Source organism: Cricetulus griseus, chromosome 2, assembly GCF_003668045.3.
Source record: "Cricetulus griseus strain 17A/GY chromosome 2, alternate assembly CriGri-PICRH-1.0, whole genome shotgun sequence".
Classification (NCBI taxonomy): Eukaryota; Metazoa; Chordata; class Mammalia; order Rodentia; family Cricetidae; genus Cricetulus; species Cricetulus griseus.
This window is the reverse complement of record NC_048595.1, coordinates 47729329-47746027: the sequence shown is the minus strand read 5'-3', so window position 1 is coordinate 47746027 and position 16699 is coordinate 47729329. Positions and strand designations below refer to the sequence as shown.

General features: G+C 40.5%; 1 protein-coding gene across 1 annotated transcript in view; it reads left to right on the top strand.

Moving 5' to 3' along the window:
* LOC103159204 (ubiquitin-conjugating enzyme E2 variant 1-like) overlaps window positions 1-16485 on the top strand; it is a 29941-nt gene extending 13456 nt beyond the window's left edge. The window contains 1 exon segment of the mRNA XM_027402273.2: window positions 16176-16485. Coding sequence (XP_027258074.2) covers window positions 16176-16485 — 310 coding nt within the window.
* Window positions 16486-16699: the final 214 nt, after the last annotated feature.

The window sequence follows — 16699 nt, the reverse complement described above, 5'->3', positions numbered from 1 at the left end:
TGTCCTTAGCCTTACAGAAGCTTCTCAGTTTCAGGAGGTCCCATGCATCAATTGTTGATCTCAGTGTCTGTGATACTGGTGTAACGTTCAGGAAGTGGTCTCCTGTACCAATTCATTTAAGGGTTTGATTTCCCACTTTATCTTCTAATAGGTTCAGTGTGGCTGGGTTTATGTTGAGGTCTTTGATCCATTTTGACTTAAGTTTTGTGCATGATGATAGACATGGCTCTATCTGCAGTCTTCTACATGCCAGCATCCAGTTATGCCAGCACCATTTGTTTAAGATGCTTTCTTTATTCCATTGTATAAATTTAGCTTCTTTGTCAAAAATCAAGTGTTCCTAGGTGTGTGGGTTTATATCAGGGTTTTGAACTCTATTCCATTGGTCTATGTGTCTATTTTTGTGCCAATATCAAGCTGTTTTCAGGACTATAGCTCTGTAATAAAGCTTGAAGTCAAGGAGGGTGATGCCTCCAGAAGTTTCTTTATTGTACAGGGTTGTTTTGGCTATCCTGGGTATTTTATTTTTCCATATAAAGTTGAGAATTGTTTTTTCAAGTTCTGTGAAGAATTGTGTTGTTATTTTGATGGGGATTGCATTGAGTCTGTAGATTGCTTTTGGCAAGATTACCATTTTTACTATGTTGAACCTACCTATCCAAGAACATGGGAGATCTACTTTGATTTCTTTCTTTAGAGAAACTCGGGGCCATTCTCTTCCCAGAGAATGACCCCAATGGGTTGGAATAAAATCTTTTTGCTTTTGCATCGAATTTGTGTCCTGTGATGACTCTGTGGGGTGCACAGGAGTGCACAAATATCTTGTCACAATTATGTAACTTTTTCTGCAATGAACAGCCGGGTTGGAAACTCTGACACCTGCTGTGTTAGCTACACCAAAGGTTGAGGCAGGAGGATGGCATGCATCCATTAATGTTATGCAGGGCTTCTGGAGATATAGCAGAATTGAGAGTGCATGCTTGCCTAGAATCACAGACCCTGAGCACTCTCTTTATCACTGCATTAATGTGGGAAATTACCAATACGGAGCCAAGTAGGAATATAAGGGTATTTAATAGGAAAAGCCTTACTTATAGAGTGACCTAGCCAGCTGGCGAGGCAGCAGTCTGTACAGCAAGCCTAAAGGAAAAATGAAAGTGAAACCCAGCCACCTGACTCTCTCCTCTATGTCCCCCTGACCTGTAGCCAGCACCTAAGCAGGTGTGGCTACAGGTTCCCCTACAATGCATGAACTAGACATGGTGGAACATGCATGCTGTCTGAGAATTCAAGAGTTTGGAGCCAGAGGATCAGGAGTTCAAGGTCATCTTTGGCTATATAGCAAGTTGGAGGCCAGATGGGCTACACAACTCTTGTTCTCAAAGCATTTTAAAAACTGTGTCTAGGAGGGAGACAGGACTAGTTCTCTGTCAGAAGATGGTTTCAGAGAAGACCAACCACACACTGACCAGAGAAATGAAACTGACTGAGAGCTGAGCCAACAGGATTTCTTGTGAGTGTAAGGCTAGCCTGGTCTACATAAAGATTCCCAGGCCATGCATGAGCTACATTTAAAAAGGCCTATTTTTAAAAAAAGTTTCTGAGCTAGGGTGGTGGCTTACAACAGGAGGTAGAAACAGCATTGTCATTTTGAGTCTAGCCTGGCAAATAAACAGAAACATCACAAAGAAAAACAAACAAGTAATTTTAAAGCATGGCTATATACCCCTTTAATTTCAATGCTCCAGAGGTAAAAGCCAGCCAATTTATGTGTTCAGGGCCAGCATTTCCTACATGGTGAGTTCCAAGCCATCCCATGACACATAATGAGACAATTATTATTTGGGGACTGAAGAAATGCCTAGTGAGTTAAGAACATAGAATGCAGTTGCAGAGGACTTGAGTCCCATGTCTGATGGCTTATAAACACCTGTATATCACTCCAGATCCCAGGATATTCTAAGGGATCTAACTCCTCTGGCCTTTGTGGGCACCTTCATGCCTACAACAGTACCCTGATAAGGACATGGAGCTGTCCTTCATGTCTCTTTACTTCCTTAACCACCTCATGAATATAATGATCACATTATATTCACTGAAAAAGCTGTTCTTGAGGTTGCATTCAGTGACAACCTTCAATGGCTGCTTCTTTCCCCCTGTTGTGGGATCTTTTCTCCCCTGGTTTGGCCTGTGGAGTGTCGATATCCTCCTGTGTTCCAGACTGTACTTCCTAGAAGTCATAGTGAGCATCCTGCAAATTGAGATGGTGTAGTCTACACCTCCTGTGGGTCAAACAGGAAGGGGGTTCAGGTGACAGTTATAATCTGTGATCCCACATCGCAACTTCCCTGCATTACATTCTCTTTGAATTTCACCCACAGCCTTTGCCTTCCACACTAACTCAGACTCACGCACCTAGGCCGAACATTCTTGCTATTCAGCAAATCCATTCCATCCAGCACAGCCTGGAAGTAATTACTTCAAAGTAATCTGCCAGGTACCTAAGAGGGAGGCAGGGAAGGGCCAAGATACTAACATGGTCTTCACTACCTTTGTTTGTCAATTAATGAAGGCCTGCTCAAACAGTGGTGGGAAGAAAAACGTGTGAAGCCTCTCCAGAGAAGAGATGGTCAAGTCTTCATCTCTCAGCAGCCCTTGAATGGCCAGCTGCTGGAGAATGGGCACAGCCTGGAAGCTCATCCTGGGGATTCAGTTAAGGAGATCCTGTGGAAGCATCCAAAAACATATCTTTTCAGACCAAAGCTTAGGAAGGCCTTTGTTCCTGCAATTATAAGCATCACCTCAGGGTCAGAGTCACTGCTCAGATGATAGAAACTGGGTTTTCCCATTTGACTTTCTGTCTAATGCTCTCACAGATACAGCTCCATCAGGCAGCACTTGAAGTGTGCCTTTCCATTATTTTTCCCAACTCAATTGACCCCTGATGCCCTGAATCCTACTCTTCTGGGGAGTGGGTAACCTGGAGAGAATAGAGCTTCATCCTTTAAGGGTGAGCCTTCTATCCATAAAGACCCTCAAAGGGTCTACCATCCTCAGTTGAAATAGTAGGTAAGATTAGTAGTCTGTTTTCCCACTCTGTTCCAAGTACTGTTCTTGAGGCCCATGTAAAAGGAAATGTTCATTTATACCAGGGGCTGCAGACATAATGCATTCACTTAGAGCCCTGGTTTTTCTTCTAGAGAACCTGGGTTCAATTCCCAATATATACAAGGCAGCTCACACCATATAGTGCAAGCCAAGACAGTGCTAAGATCCCTCTGTCTTGTATTCTTGCTGAGGCCATCTCAGGATTAACTAGGATTTGACCACCTTGATGGAGAATCCCATGGAAAATGATCCAGCACTATTCTAGGGAACCAATGTCAGGATATCCTATGTTATTTATCTTAGCCTGTTTGTGCTGTAACCTGCCTCCTGCTAGCTGCTTATCTTCTGTTAGACTGCTTCCTTCTTTAAAGTTACCCCTGCAGCTCCCTGATGTAAAAGCCTGGTTCTCTGGACACTCAAGTTATGCCTAGGTCTCTGGAGCACCTGGGTGTGGTCCCAGCTGGCTGGAATAAAGACTTTCAATGAGCCATAAACTTTTGTCTAAATGCTCATTTCAGGTATGCTGTCAAAATGCCCCCATCTTTTGGCTTCCTCAGGGCCACATGTGGTGCACAGACATACATTAAGGCAAACATACATCTGTATAAAATGAACATAAAATATTAACCTGCTAATTGATTTATATTAACATAAACCATTACCCATGTAGTATCTTGTCCCCCAATCTCAATTACCTTTCCATTCAAAACTCTTGACACTCCCGAGCCTATTTCTACCCTCTTTCTTGTATTCTGCTTCTCTATGTTTAGAGACAAGGTTCAGAGAAAGACATGATAAACACAGATCTTACCTGTAAGCTTCCTTCCCTGTGATATTGTCTGCTTCATATAATAGATGCTGTGAAGAGATAGGCAGTTGACAGTCATGTATTGCTGTGGCTTTATCATCTTGCTCTCCTGCCTAAATTTATCTTGTCCAACTATTAGCCAGTCAGTTTCTTTTTTTGTGGGGAGGGGCTGGGGGGCTGAGGGTTGGGTTTGGGGGTTGGGGTTGGGGTGGGGTGGGGGTGGTTTTGAGGCAGGGTTTCTCTGTGGCTTTGGGGGCTGTCCTAGAACTAGCTCTTCTAGACCAGGCTGGTCTTGAACTCACAGAGATCCGCCTGCCTCTGCCTCCCAAGTGCTGGGATTAAAGGCATGTGCCACCACTGCCTGGCACCAGTCAGCTTCTTCATTAAACCAATCACAGAGACACATATTCACACAGTGTAAATGTTAGTATTCAGGCATCTGTACTGGCCTGTCCTTGGGGTTCTGACAGGATATGCCCTCAGCTGTAGCCACTAAGAGTTATCACCTGTGCATACTCACTATGTTCCCTTTTAAAAGGGCCCTGTCCACCTCCCATCCTTCTCCCTCTCTTTCTCTGTTCAGCTCTCTTTCTGTCTCTCCCATACTCTTTCCTCTCTCTTCCCCTCTTTCCTCTCTCTCCCCCTCTTCCCTCTCTCCTCTCTCCTGCTGCTCCTGTCTTTGGAGGTTGGTCTCCCCCCTCCCCATTCCCCTTTTTATGATTCCTTTCCCCAATTGAAAAAAAAACCCTCTGCTTGAACTCTGTCTCATGACATCTTTCTCTTGAGCACTGTTTTTCGTAAATTACAACAGTAAAGGAATATCACACACACACACACACACACACACACACACACACACACACACACACACACACACACATCTTAGAAGAGGGAGTAAAGAGAGGAGGTTTTTACTGTGGTTCATCTTTGTAGATTCATGGGAGTTTCTCTTGCATCAGGTTTCTACCTGACCCTGAAAAAATGCCCCCGCTTCCAGTCATGACTGGGTCTTCGAAGAGGATGACTGAGATGGAAACATAACAATGCAGAGATCAGTTCTCTGGTTTGAGAGAAACAGCTGTACTAACTTTTGGAGAAAATGAATGCAATCTCAGTTTGAGGGAAATTTAGCCATGTGTTAAACACAAATCCTGAGCCCAGGATAATTAAAGAATAGTATATTTTCCCCATTTAGAGACAGTGAATATTATTCATACAGAAATTATAGCCTAATATGTTATAGGTATAAATATAATACACACAATAGTTATTGGACCCCTAAACACCCTTGCTTAAATGTACCCTCTTAGAAAACTGCTATGATAGAACATTTACTATAGTATTTTTTATGAAAAGAACTTTATAATAGCAGTATAACTTATTATTTTTACCTCTATTTTCAGCATTATTTTGTTTCTTGCTTAGGACATTCACAATTCTACTTGGGATTCTAACACAAACTCTGAATCTTAGGTAGAATCCATCTATAGTATAAACCAGCACCAACAGCTAAGAAATGGTCCTTAAATTAATACCTATGTGATGCTCAAATCCTAAAAACGAGAATATATGTTCTTTTAGTATTCTGATGAAATATTCACCACTTGTAGGCATATCTGAGACCCTAAAGCAACTCTCAATAAGTTTAGAAGGATTCCAATCACCCAAGGCATGTTCTTTGTCTATAATAACCATCCAATCATTTCCACAGAATTACTTATTTTCAAGTATGTATTATGTATTTATGTGTAATGGGGAAAATATTTTATCAGTAGAGAAAGATGAATTTTTAAATGAATTAAATGAAAACACAGATAATCAAAAGTTGTTAGATCTAGGCCAAGTGTTGGTGGCACCCATCTTTAATCCCAGATCTCGGGAGGCAGAGGCAGGTGGATCTCTGTGAGTTTGAGGCCATCCTGGTCTACAGAGCGAGTGTCAGGATGGGCTTCAAAAGCTACACTGAGAAACCCTGTCTCAAAAAAACCAAAAAAAACAAAAAAGTGTTAGATCCAAATAAAGCATTATTTATCAGGAAATGCATGGTACCAGATCATAAAATTAGAGGGAATGGGTCAAATAAGTGACATCAGCTCCAGCATTTGGAGAAAAGAGAAGAGCACATGAATTTAGAAGCATACTGGTGATAGGACCAATAAATACCTACGGAGGACACACTAACAAAAAAAATCTAACAATGTGAGTGAAAAATCAGTAAACCTAAATGACTCTTACTAGTCTTGTATATCTTATGCCAGCTGCAGTACCCAGACACATCTCCCAGCAGCAGCCTGTGGGATAGAGCTACCCAGCAGCTACCATGTGCTACTGCCATACACTAAGCTAAGCAGTGCTGGAGGCTGACATACCAATTTAAAATTATGAGATCAAAGAACAGATGCTCAATAAAGACAGATTCAAATGAAAATTAAACCTCTAAGTGGAATATGGAATACAGCGTATATAAAAATATACATAGACTGTATGAGTGAAGAAAAAGGAAAAAAGTATATATATATACATATATATATATATATATATATATATATAGAGAGAGAGAGAGAGAGAGAGAGAGGAGTCATAGATTAAAATACTTTAATAGTAATAAAGTCTTTAAAGAGAAAAGAGAGAGAAAAATAAGCCATGTACAGATGGAAAATACATGGGGAGTCTGGATACTGTATGTTATTGTGTTTTCTTTAAATTTTTGATTGCTAATAAAGGAGTGATACCTGCTAAGAGACTTTGGATTATAAAAACTTCGAAATTAAACCAACGTATATATGTTTAAAATGTCTTGACTTCAAAATGAAAGGCAAAAGACATATTGCTTTGGGGAAGATGTTATATTTTTATTTCCACAGAAAACCAAAGGTTGTGGATTCATTCAAAGTTAAAGATCATCAGGTTTGATAGAAACAGACATCCTGAAAATCATGGCTACAGACATAAAAAATAAACCTAGAAAAGTTATAAGACACATGATGTATATTTCAACTGCTCAAACATAAAACAAAAAATCATCTTTGAGTGACTTGTGTACAATGCACAGTCTATTAATGCAGATATGTATGTTATCTTTATTTTTTTTGTATTTTCATAGCAAGGGGATCAGATGCCAATAAAAATGGATGGACCAGGTGATCCAGCACCCAGAACAGCTTCAAGGCTGCTGGCTGAGACAATCCAGTCTCACAGACTACTCCAGCCAAGACTAAACTCTTATCCTGATTATTCTGGGTTCCCCAAATTGTGCCAGCACCCCCAGACAACAGGAAACTACCTAGAAAAAACAGTGCCCACATTCCCACAAGATGGGTCATGGCTGTTTATAATCATTTAAAGGGGTTCAGTTGCAAGTGGGTCATAGTCAGGATAAAAGCTAAACAAAAGAGTTAAATTTAAAGATCTCTTTCTAAAGGAAAAAAGGGAATATGATATAGGAATGATAAAAAGGGGTAGATTATTGAATCTACTTTAATCCAAAAAAGGAACTATTAATGTCAAAATATTTTATATTGGTATGGATTTTGGTTTACTAACACAAATTTAAAGTTATTTTTGCTATACTACATGTATGTTTCTACTCTTGTTGGAGGTATTGTACATTTACAGCTCATTTTAAAATGTAATATATAATTTAAAAATGCAGGCTAGTAGTTTCATACCTATTATAAACTTATAGTGATATTAGGTATATTTTCAAGGTTAAACAGATACATTTAGATAGATAGATGGCCTTCAATCACTTCAAAGACCTACAGAATAAGGCATTTAACACGCTTTAATAACATAAGACTTTTCTTGACAATGAGACACATCTGTTCCTGGCAGCTTCAATTTACTTCAGAGATCATGGGCATTGAAGAAACTCCATATGGAGTTCACTTTCTCTGTGACAAAAGCTAGCCATTTAGGAAAAGAACTGCCCTTGCCTCAATCGCTGACAGTATACTGTCCAAACTGGACCATCAGAACATAAAAGAAAGCAACTCTTAGACTTTGTCATGACAAGGTAGGATAGTCCTTCAAAATTCCATGCTTCTCAAAAAAAAAAAAAAAAAGATATACTAGGCTCTAGGTCAAAGATGGATGCCCCAATGTTACTAAAGAATTTGGGGTGACTTAAAGTTTTCCTTAATTATGGTAAAATGTAAATTCAGTATAAAACTTTACTCTCACAAAGATAAGATAAATAATAAAATATTTTCTCTAATTTGGCAAAATACAAATGGACTGGGTATTGTCACTGTAATTCTTACTTGCTATTTTTGTTATATATAACTTTTCTATGTTAAAGTTAGAACCTTACATTTTAATTAGACAAAAAGGGGGAAATGCTGTGGAACAATCTCTGTACACTGCAAATATGTATTACTTTCATTGGCTAATAAAGAGCTGACTGGTCAATAGTTGGGCAGGAAAAGAATTGGGTAGAAAAGTCAGACTAGGAGGGTGCTGGGAAGAAGGGAGGAGTCTCATCAGTCTCAAGGAGATGTGGAGAGAAGTAAGATAAACATATCATGCTGAAAGAAGGTATCACCACAAGGCAGAGGGTAGATAAGAAATATGGGTTAATTTAAGATATAAGGAGCTAGTTAGTAATGAGCCTAAGCTATGGCTGAGCATTTACAATTACTATTAAGTCTCTGTGTTTATTTGGGAGCAGCTGGCAGGACAGAAACTTCTGCCTATAGAGGAAAGACTTACAGGTCACAGTCAAGTCAGGGTAGGACCTGGAGGGAGTAACTGAAGCAGACAATATGAAGGAATGCTGATTCCTTGATTGCTTTTCCAGGTTTTGCTCACCTTGCTTTCTTATGCAACTCGGGATCACCTGCCCAGGGCTGGCAATGCTGACAGTGGGCTGGGCCCTCACACATCACTAATAATCAAGAAAATGCCCTACAAGCCTGCCAACAGGCTAATCTAAGGGAGGCAATTCTTCAATTGAGTTTCCTTCTTCCAAGATGACTCTGGATTGTTTCAAACCAATAAAAAAACTAACCAGGATGGTGTTATTGGTGGTCACACATTGGGTTCCTACCACTGTTCCCTGCTTTCTGCTGGGAATCAGAAAGATTGGCTGCAGACTCTTGACGTGAAACCTCTGGACATTCTCAGAAAGCTGTGAGACCCTCCATTCTATCACATGGACTGATTCCTTTCTTTGTAAATCTCAGCATGCTCAGGGGCCTGAAAGAACCCCTGCTATGCTGATACTTTTATGTCTGTCCATGGTACTAACAACTTTTCTAATAAACTCCTTACCCCACAGTAATTCATCTCAGCATCCTTCCACCCCAAGATTTTAATAAGGACCTTTGGATGAAAAGCTGTAAAGGGATATGGCCAAATAAAACAGACCTCAACATTGGTGATGAAAATTTGCTCATACTAATATGTGAGAGGAAATTCAATGTCAGTTTTATCCAAGCTCCTGAATTCTTACAGGGTCTGTTTGTTAGAGCAGCCTTTATTACTGCATCAAATATTTACTGAATTTGAATTCTAACATTAAAATTTAAATTTTCTTCCAGTTTTTCTTGTCATTTCTATAATTTCTATTGTTTCTCTTTAATCGAAACCTAGGTTTTGTTTTTTTAAAGACAGAGTTTCTCTGTATAGTCCTGGCTGTCCTGGAACTCGCTCTGTAGACCAGGTTGCCCTCAAACTTTGCCTCTAGAATACTGGGATTAAAGGCATGTGCCATACTCTGTCCATCTCCAAATCCTGTTTTTAATGAACTATGCTAATAATACTTTATATTCTATAGCTGATAACTCTAACTCACAGTGACTGGTTTCCTCTTAAAAATGATTCTGGATTCATGTTTGTTGTCTGAGTGAATTTTCAGGAGTTCTAAGATGTCCAAGTTGAATATATTGTCCCTCACAGTGAACTTTTATATTCTATGCTCTGGGGCAAAACTTATCTAGAACTTTAATTTCTTGGCATACTTTTACCCACTGCACTGAAAAAAAACAAATTTGAATTTCAGTCTTGTATTCTCATGGTGAAACTTATTAGGATAGCTTTTGTGTCCATGCGGAGATATAGGAGAGTGATGAACTGGTTCCCTTTGTAAGAAAGAAGGTTCTGGCTTGATGCAAAGCTCTCAGATTTAGATTTTTTGTTTGTTTATTTTGTCTTTCTTCTTCCTCGTTTGGGAAAGTGAATTTCTGAATCCTTTTGTAAAAAATTAAATTGTACAGTTATTTTATGGCTGAGGTCCTAGGTTCAAAGCCTGTTCCTTTTCCATTTCTCAGGAGTGATGGGTGAGTACCCACCTATCTGGCCATCTACTTCTGATCTAGACTGGATTTAGAGTTGGAAATCTATCAGATACTTAAGGAGCTCAAGGGAAGGATGATTTGGGGATCTAAGTCCCACCTGCTGCTTCTGTTTCAATTTTATGTCTAATCTCTAGATTCAAGACTTTCACTAGTGTTTCAAAGGGCAGTGATCAGAGAGAGGGTACTTGATTATGTTATTTCTGGTATTCCTCTTATATAGTCTTTTTGGGGGGCTCATGTTGCCCTTGGCCATGGGCAGAGCACTGATGCCATCATTGGGCATCACTGTGTCTTTGTAAAGAATTACCGGTTACTTCTAGGAGGTAGCCTGGGTACTGGGTACTGGTATTTTTGGGCTGCATGAAAACCCCCTCTACCACCTCCACACTGTTTTCACATGTCTTGTACTTCAACACACCAGAGAAGGGATGGTTTATACCAAACAAATGAGGCCATTGTGGATGAGAATTTCAGGAGAACTGGCCATTCTTTCAGAGCTGGTAGGTGTTTGATCTACTGTGAAGGGTACTTGAAGAGAGAAGCACTAATTATCTTCTCCAGGGCAACTGACCCATTAGAGTCCTTGTGACAAATTGACTGCTTCAGTTTCCCAAATTCCTCTTTCAGCAATATTGTCCAGTGTTGTCTGGAAGCGGGTTCTCTGCTGTGTACACTCTGTAAAGGTTGTACAGAGAAGTCTCTCTCACATGAGAACCTTGCTGCATTCAGTAGCTCGGGCAGATCCAGGGGCCAGGAGTGCCAGAAACTTTGGGAATCAGCAGAGGTGTGATGGCTGTAGGAAACAGCTCAGTAGAAGAGAAAAACTCAAAACATCAAGTATTGAAGAAAGAGTTCATCCTGAGTAGTGTCAGTAGAGTATGGAGGTTCATGGCAGCCCTAATGTCAGGAGACATATCCATATGTAAAGCTAGAAAAATGACTGTTCTAAAGCATTACTTATGCAGAATTAGTTTTAAAAAATTCTTTATAGACATGTAATTGTTTTTTTTTTTTGGTTTTTCAAGACAGGGTTTCTCTGTGGCTTTAGAGGCTCTTGTAGACCAGGCTGGTCTCAAACTCACAGAGATCCGCCTGCCTCTGCCTCCCGAGTGCTGGGATTAAAGGCGTGCGCCACCACCGCCCAGCTGACATGTAATGTTTTAAATACCAATAAATTATAATGATGGGTAAGAAAATGAGATCTAATTGAAGAGAAGCATCTTGAAGGAAAGACATATGGAGGGCAATTACAAATTGAAAACTGTAGCCATTGACACTGTTATATTTATGAAAGTTTGGTTAAACCTAAGATTTAGCTTTGTGTGGTTTGACTTAAATGTGGAAATTTCAAAATGGAAGGAACGGCTCATCCAGGCTCATCATCTCCACTCCCTTCCTGGTCCCCCAATAAAACTTCCTTCCTCTGTAAGCTCTGCCTGATGGCTCATCCAGGATGCAGTTTATAAGCTCTGTTATCACTAGTGCTTCCTTCAGCGCTCTGGAACAACTCAGTGTTGGAATGTGGTTTACTTAGGAGACAGCAAGCTAGGTGTGGGCTAACAGATCATTGCCTGAAAGAATGAATCCAGACACTCCATCCTTCCATCCTTGCTCTCTTGGTTTCAATCCAAGCAAACCTGGCTCTGGCCCTTGGGAATCTGATGCAGCTCTTGCCACCCTTCTGCATGCAGCAGACATATGCATCCTGGACCTTTGAGGTGAAAACTCCACCCACTTCTGCTCTCTCTTTCCTGGGCTGCTCCTTTGAAGAGGCAGGCAGGACTTTCCCTCTCCCTCTCTCCCTCTCCCTCCATCTCCCACTCCCCCCCTTCCTCTTTCCTCTCTCCCCTTCCCTTCCCTTTCTCCACTCCCTTCCTGGTCCCCCAATAAAACTTCCTTCCTATGTAAGCTCTGCCTGATGGCGGGTTTGTTCATCGCCTGCCCTGGGATCTACTGCAATCCCACCTCAAGCTGTATTCTTGTTACCATCAAAGGTAATTTTTGTCACTTAATGGTGGGTTTTGAAATCTTTTTTTTTTTTTTCTGGTTTTTCGAGATAGGGATTCTCTGTGGCTTTGGAGGCTGTCCTGGAACTAGCTCTTGTAGACCACGCTGGTCTCAAACTCACAGAGATCCATCTGCCTCTGCCTCCCGAGTGCTGGGATTAAAGGCGTGCGCCACCAACGCCTGGCCTCTGTGTATTTTGAAATCTTAAATGCTAAGTCTAACTATTTATTTTGAGAGATTAAATAAAGAACTTATACACAGAACTGTAGAGGGCAAGCGGTTTATGTGTTTATACATAAGCATCAGAAAAGCCAGAAACCTTAAACATGCAGGCTTTTCTCTTCAATAGAAGGAATTTATTCTTGTTACACCCAGATGGCTGAAGCTGATGCTGTTTGTTTACAGATTGGTAATCTTTTGGCTATTCTGCAGAGCCAGCCTCCACACAAGTCCCCGAGATTCCGGGCAGGGCAGTAGTGGTGCACACCTTTAATCCCAGAACTAGGGAGGCAGAGACAGCAGATCTGAATTCCAGGCAAGCCTGGTCTACAGAAGGACTTTTAAGACAGTGAGGGCTACATAGGAAAGCCCTGTCTCAAAAAACAAACAAAAACAAAAAACAAAAAAAGGAGAAGAAAAAGAATGAAAGAATAAATAGAAAGCTCAAGTAGTTCTGTATCTACCCAGAAGTTGTTTCACGTAAGTTGAGAGAGCAGAGACTTCCTTTGTGTGAGCCCATGAAGGAAAAAGCTAAAATAAAGAAAACAAGAGCAAAAATAAAATGCACAGAAACCAAGCTTTATCCCAAAGAGAGAACCAGAGGAAGAACCTCAGAAATCCATGAACAAATTCAGAGAGAAAGGAATCCTGCAACCACAGAGATCAGTTTACCATAGCCTGAGCTTCGCCACCCTCTGGTGGGCGAAAGACTCAGAGCCAACTGCAACATGTGAAAAAGATTGTCCAGTTCCATTTGCAGCAGAGAGAAGAGGCAGCTTCAACCATCAAAACTTCCACTGAGTGCTTCAGAATGTTCAAGAAGCTAATTCTGAAATACATAAAAAGTGCCATAGGTCTAAAATAAACAGCACAACTTTGAAAAGAAAGGCAAATTTGGAGAGCATCCACTGCAGATTTCCTGGTTTATTGCAATAACTAAGTCAGCAATAACTAGTCACAATAACTAAGGCAGCAAGAGAATACCAAAAGGACAGATGCACTTATCAATGGAATAAAACCGAAAGCTTGAAATAAATTCAAACATGCCTATTGTGTTTTGGACAGAGAGTCTAATGCTGCAATAGTAAAATGGTTGTATTTCCACCAAATGACGCTGGAAAGTTCATACATTTGAGTATAAACTCACCTAATCCCTCATTTAACCCCACATGAATAAAAAAACTAAAGGCAAAACCATAAACTATAAGACACCATAAAAGCAAACTTGTAGTATGATGGGTTTGACAAAGAGCATTAGATGTAATATAAAAAAATTACTTATAAGAGAAAACTTGATAAACTGGACTTCAGATTAAAAATTTTGCCTTAAAAAAGATGTATTTAAAGAAATCCTGGCCGGTGGGCATGGGGGTGTGTGGCACACACCTTCAATCCCACCACTCAGGAGGCAGACGCAGGCGAATCTCTGAGGTCAAGGCCAGCCTGGAGTACTGAGTGTGTTCCAGGATAATCAGGACAACACAGAAAAACTCTGTCTTGAAAAACAAACAAATAAACACTTGAAAATGACATTTGAGCCAGGCTGTGGTGGTGCACACCTTTAATGCCAGCACTCATGAGTCAGAGGCAGGCAGATATCTGTATCTCTGTGAGTTTGAGGCCAGCCTGTTCTACAGAGCAAGTTCTATGTCAGGTTCCAAATCTACAGAGGAAACCAGTCTTGAAAAACAAAAACAAACAAACAAAAATAACATTTGCAACTGAGGACGGCATCAAGCATACAGAGAACGTGTAACTCACTAAGAAACAAACTAGTCTGAACAGACACTTTACCACATGAGAACAGATTCAGAATAACTAAAGTTGAAGCATGAAGGCAATGCACATCTCTAAAAACCCCCTTAAAAGAAAAACAACAACTCTCAGTGCAATGTTCTGGAGAAGATTGGATAGGAGGGGATAGTTACTGAGTTGTATGACTTTGCTGGTCTCATGGAGAAACTGGAGTTTAGAAGACAGCCTGGCAGTTTCTTATAAAGTTGACACGCATCATCAAATGACCCACCCATTCACAGTTCCAGGCATTAGTAACTGGAAGGGTGATTCTGAGTGGTCCCTTCCTCCATATATCATCCCCAATCTCCAGATCGAGTCCCACTTCCGAAACTGGTCCCTTGCCTAGTCTGGCAACCTTACCCACATACACCCACATCCAGGTTTTGATCAAGATACACCCTGCTCACCACCCTACTCCTACCACCTGATTTCATCCCTCCTATGACAGACACACTCAATTTCCAAGTTCAGTCTTGCCCAAGCATCTTGTGTGCCAACATGTACCATGGGAAGTCCACCACATCATCCCTTCCATGTACTCTCTCCAGTCACCAGATCTAGCTTGAGCCCCACATCCCACATCCCAGTCTAGTTTGATCAGCCCTGCCCACCCTGATCCCAACCTCCAGGCTTGGACAGACATCCCGACCACCAGCTAGCCCCCTGTGTCCACCTGACTTCATCTTACCCACATTGTATCCCACTTCAGACCCAACCCAGACTGCACATGTTTTGGTATGTCTAAATTAGATACATAACTTAAAGTCTATATGCCTATGTCTCATCACAAAAATATAAAGAGCACAAAAGATCAAGACATTATTCCTGTCTCCTACCCGCAAACTCACCAGTCCTATAGAAACGTTCTCCAGTGAGAATTATCTAGATGAACCATAAGGCACAAGAATTTAAAGGAACAATCATAAACTCCAAAGAATTCAGGGAATTTAAAGAAGACACAAATAAACATCTCAATGAATTTTAAGAGAATAAACACCAAAGGGATGCCCAAGAAAATACAAATGCAAGGCTGAATGAAATTACAAAGGGATTTGTAAGCTGACTTTAATAAAGATGTAGAAATACTGAGGAGATCTCAAGCTGACATGAAGATAGAATAAAAAAAAAATCAGTAACCCTAATAGAAAACTCAAGAGAATACCTTACAAGTAGGATGAATCAAGTCGAAGACAGACTATCAGCACTTGAAATAAAGCAGAGGAATTAGATTAAATAAGCAAAGAATATGAAAAAATTAAAAAGCACTAAAAAGCAACATCCAGGAAGTATTGGACACCATGAAAAGACCAAATTTTCAAGTTATAGGCACAGATGAGAGAGAAGAATCCCAGACCAATGGCATAGACCAGATCTTCTACAAGATCATAGAGGAAAGATATAGCCATACAGATAAGAAGCACACAGGTTTCCAAACACACAAAGTAAGAAAAGAAACTCCTCATAGCATTCCATAGTTAAAACATAGAAAAATTTTCACAAAGTGCCAGAGAAAAACAAAATAATTCTCATATAAAGGAAAACTCATCGGAATAACAGCTCTTTTCTCAGTGGAAGCTATAAAAGTCAGAAGCACCTGAAGCAATGTCCTCAAAGACCATGGCTGCAAAACTACTGCACCCAGCAAAACTATCTGTCACAGTGGAAGGAGAAAGAAAAAAATGTCCATCCTCTAAACAGGCTAAAAGAATTCATATCCATCAGAAAAACCCTAGTGAGAATATTGGAAGCAAATACTGTGGACTCAAGATATGAATAAACACAGCCACATGACTATAAAAAGAAAAAAATGAAGCTGTAATTATTGAAACACAAAATCTGGCTAAGAATGCAAACAGGAAAAAGAAAACCGAACAAAATTACTGCAACTAGCACATACCTTTAAATAATAACTTAAAACATTAATGGCCTCGGCCTTTGAGCGACAGCGACGCAAGATGGCAGCCACCAAAGGCTTGGACAATTTATGAAAACCGAATATACAGCCTTAAAATAGAATGTGGGCCTAAATATCCGGAAGCACCCCCATCTGTAAGATTTGTAACAAAAGTCAATATGAGCGGTGTGAGTAGTTCAAATGGAGTGGTGGATCCAAGGGCCACAGCAGTGCTAGCAAAGTGGCAGAATTCCCATAACATCAAAGTCATCCTGCAGGAGCTTCGGTGCTTGATGATGTCAAAAGAGAACATGAAACTGCCACAGCTGCCAGAAGGATAATGTTACAGCAATTAGTCACCAATGTCTTGGCCTCCCCTCCCCAATCCAACCTAAGTCTTCATTTTCCACAGCAGTGAATTTTCTAGATTCATCTTGTAGACCTCAAAGTACTGGAGAGGAAGCTCCACTCGGACTTCATCCTGAGACACTGTTCTGATACTAATTTCTTGTCCATTTGAAATACCTAAGTTGTGCTGTGTAACATCTGTCGAGGGTAACCTCTGGCTGC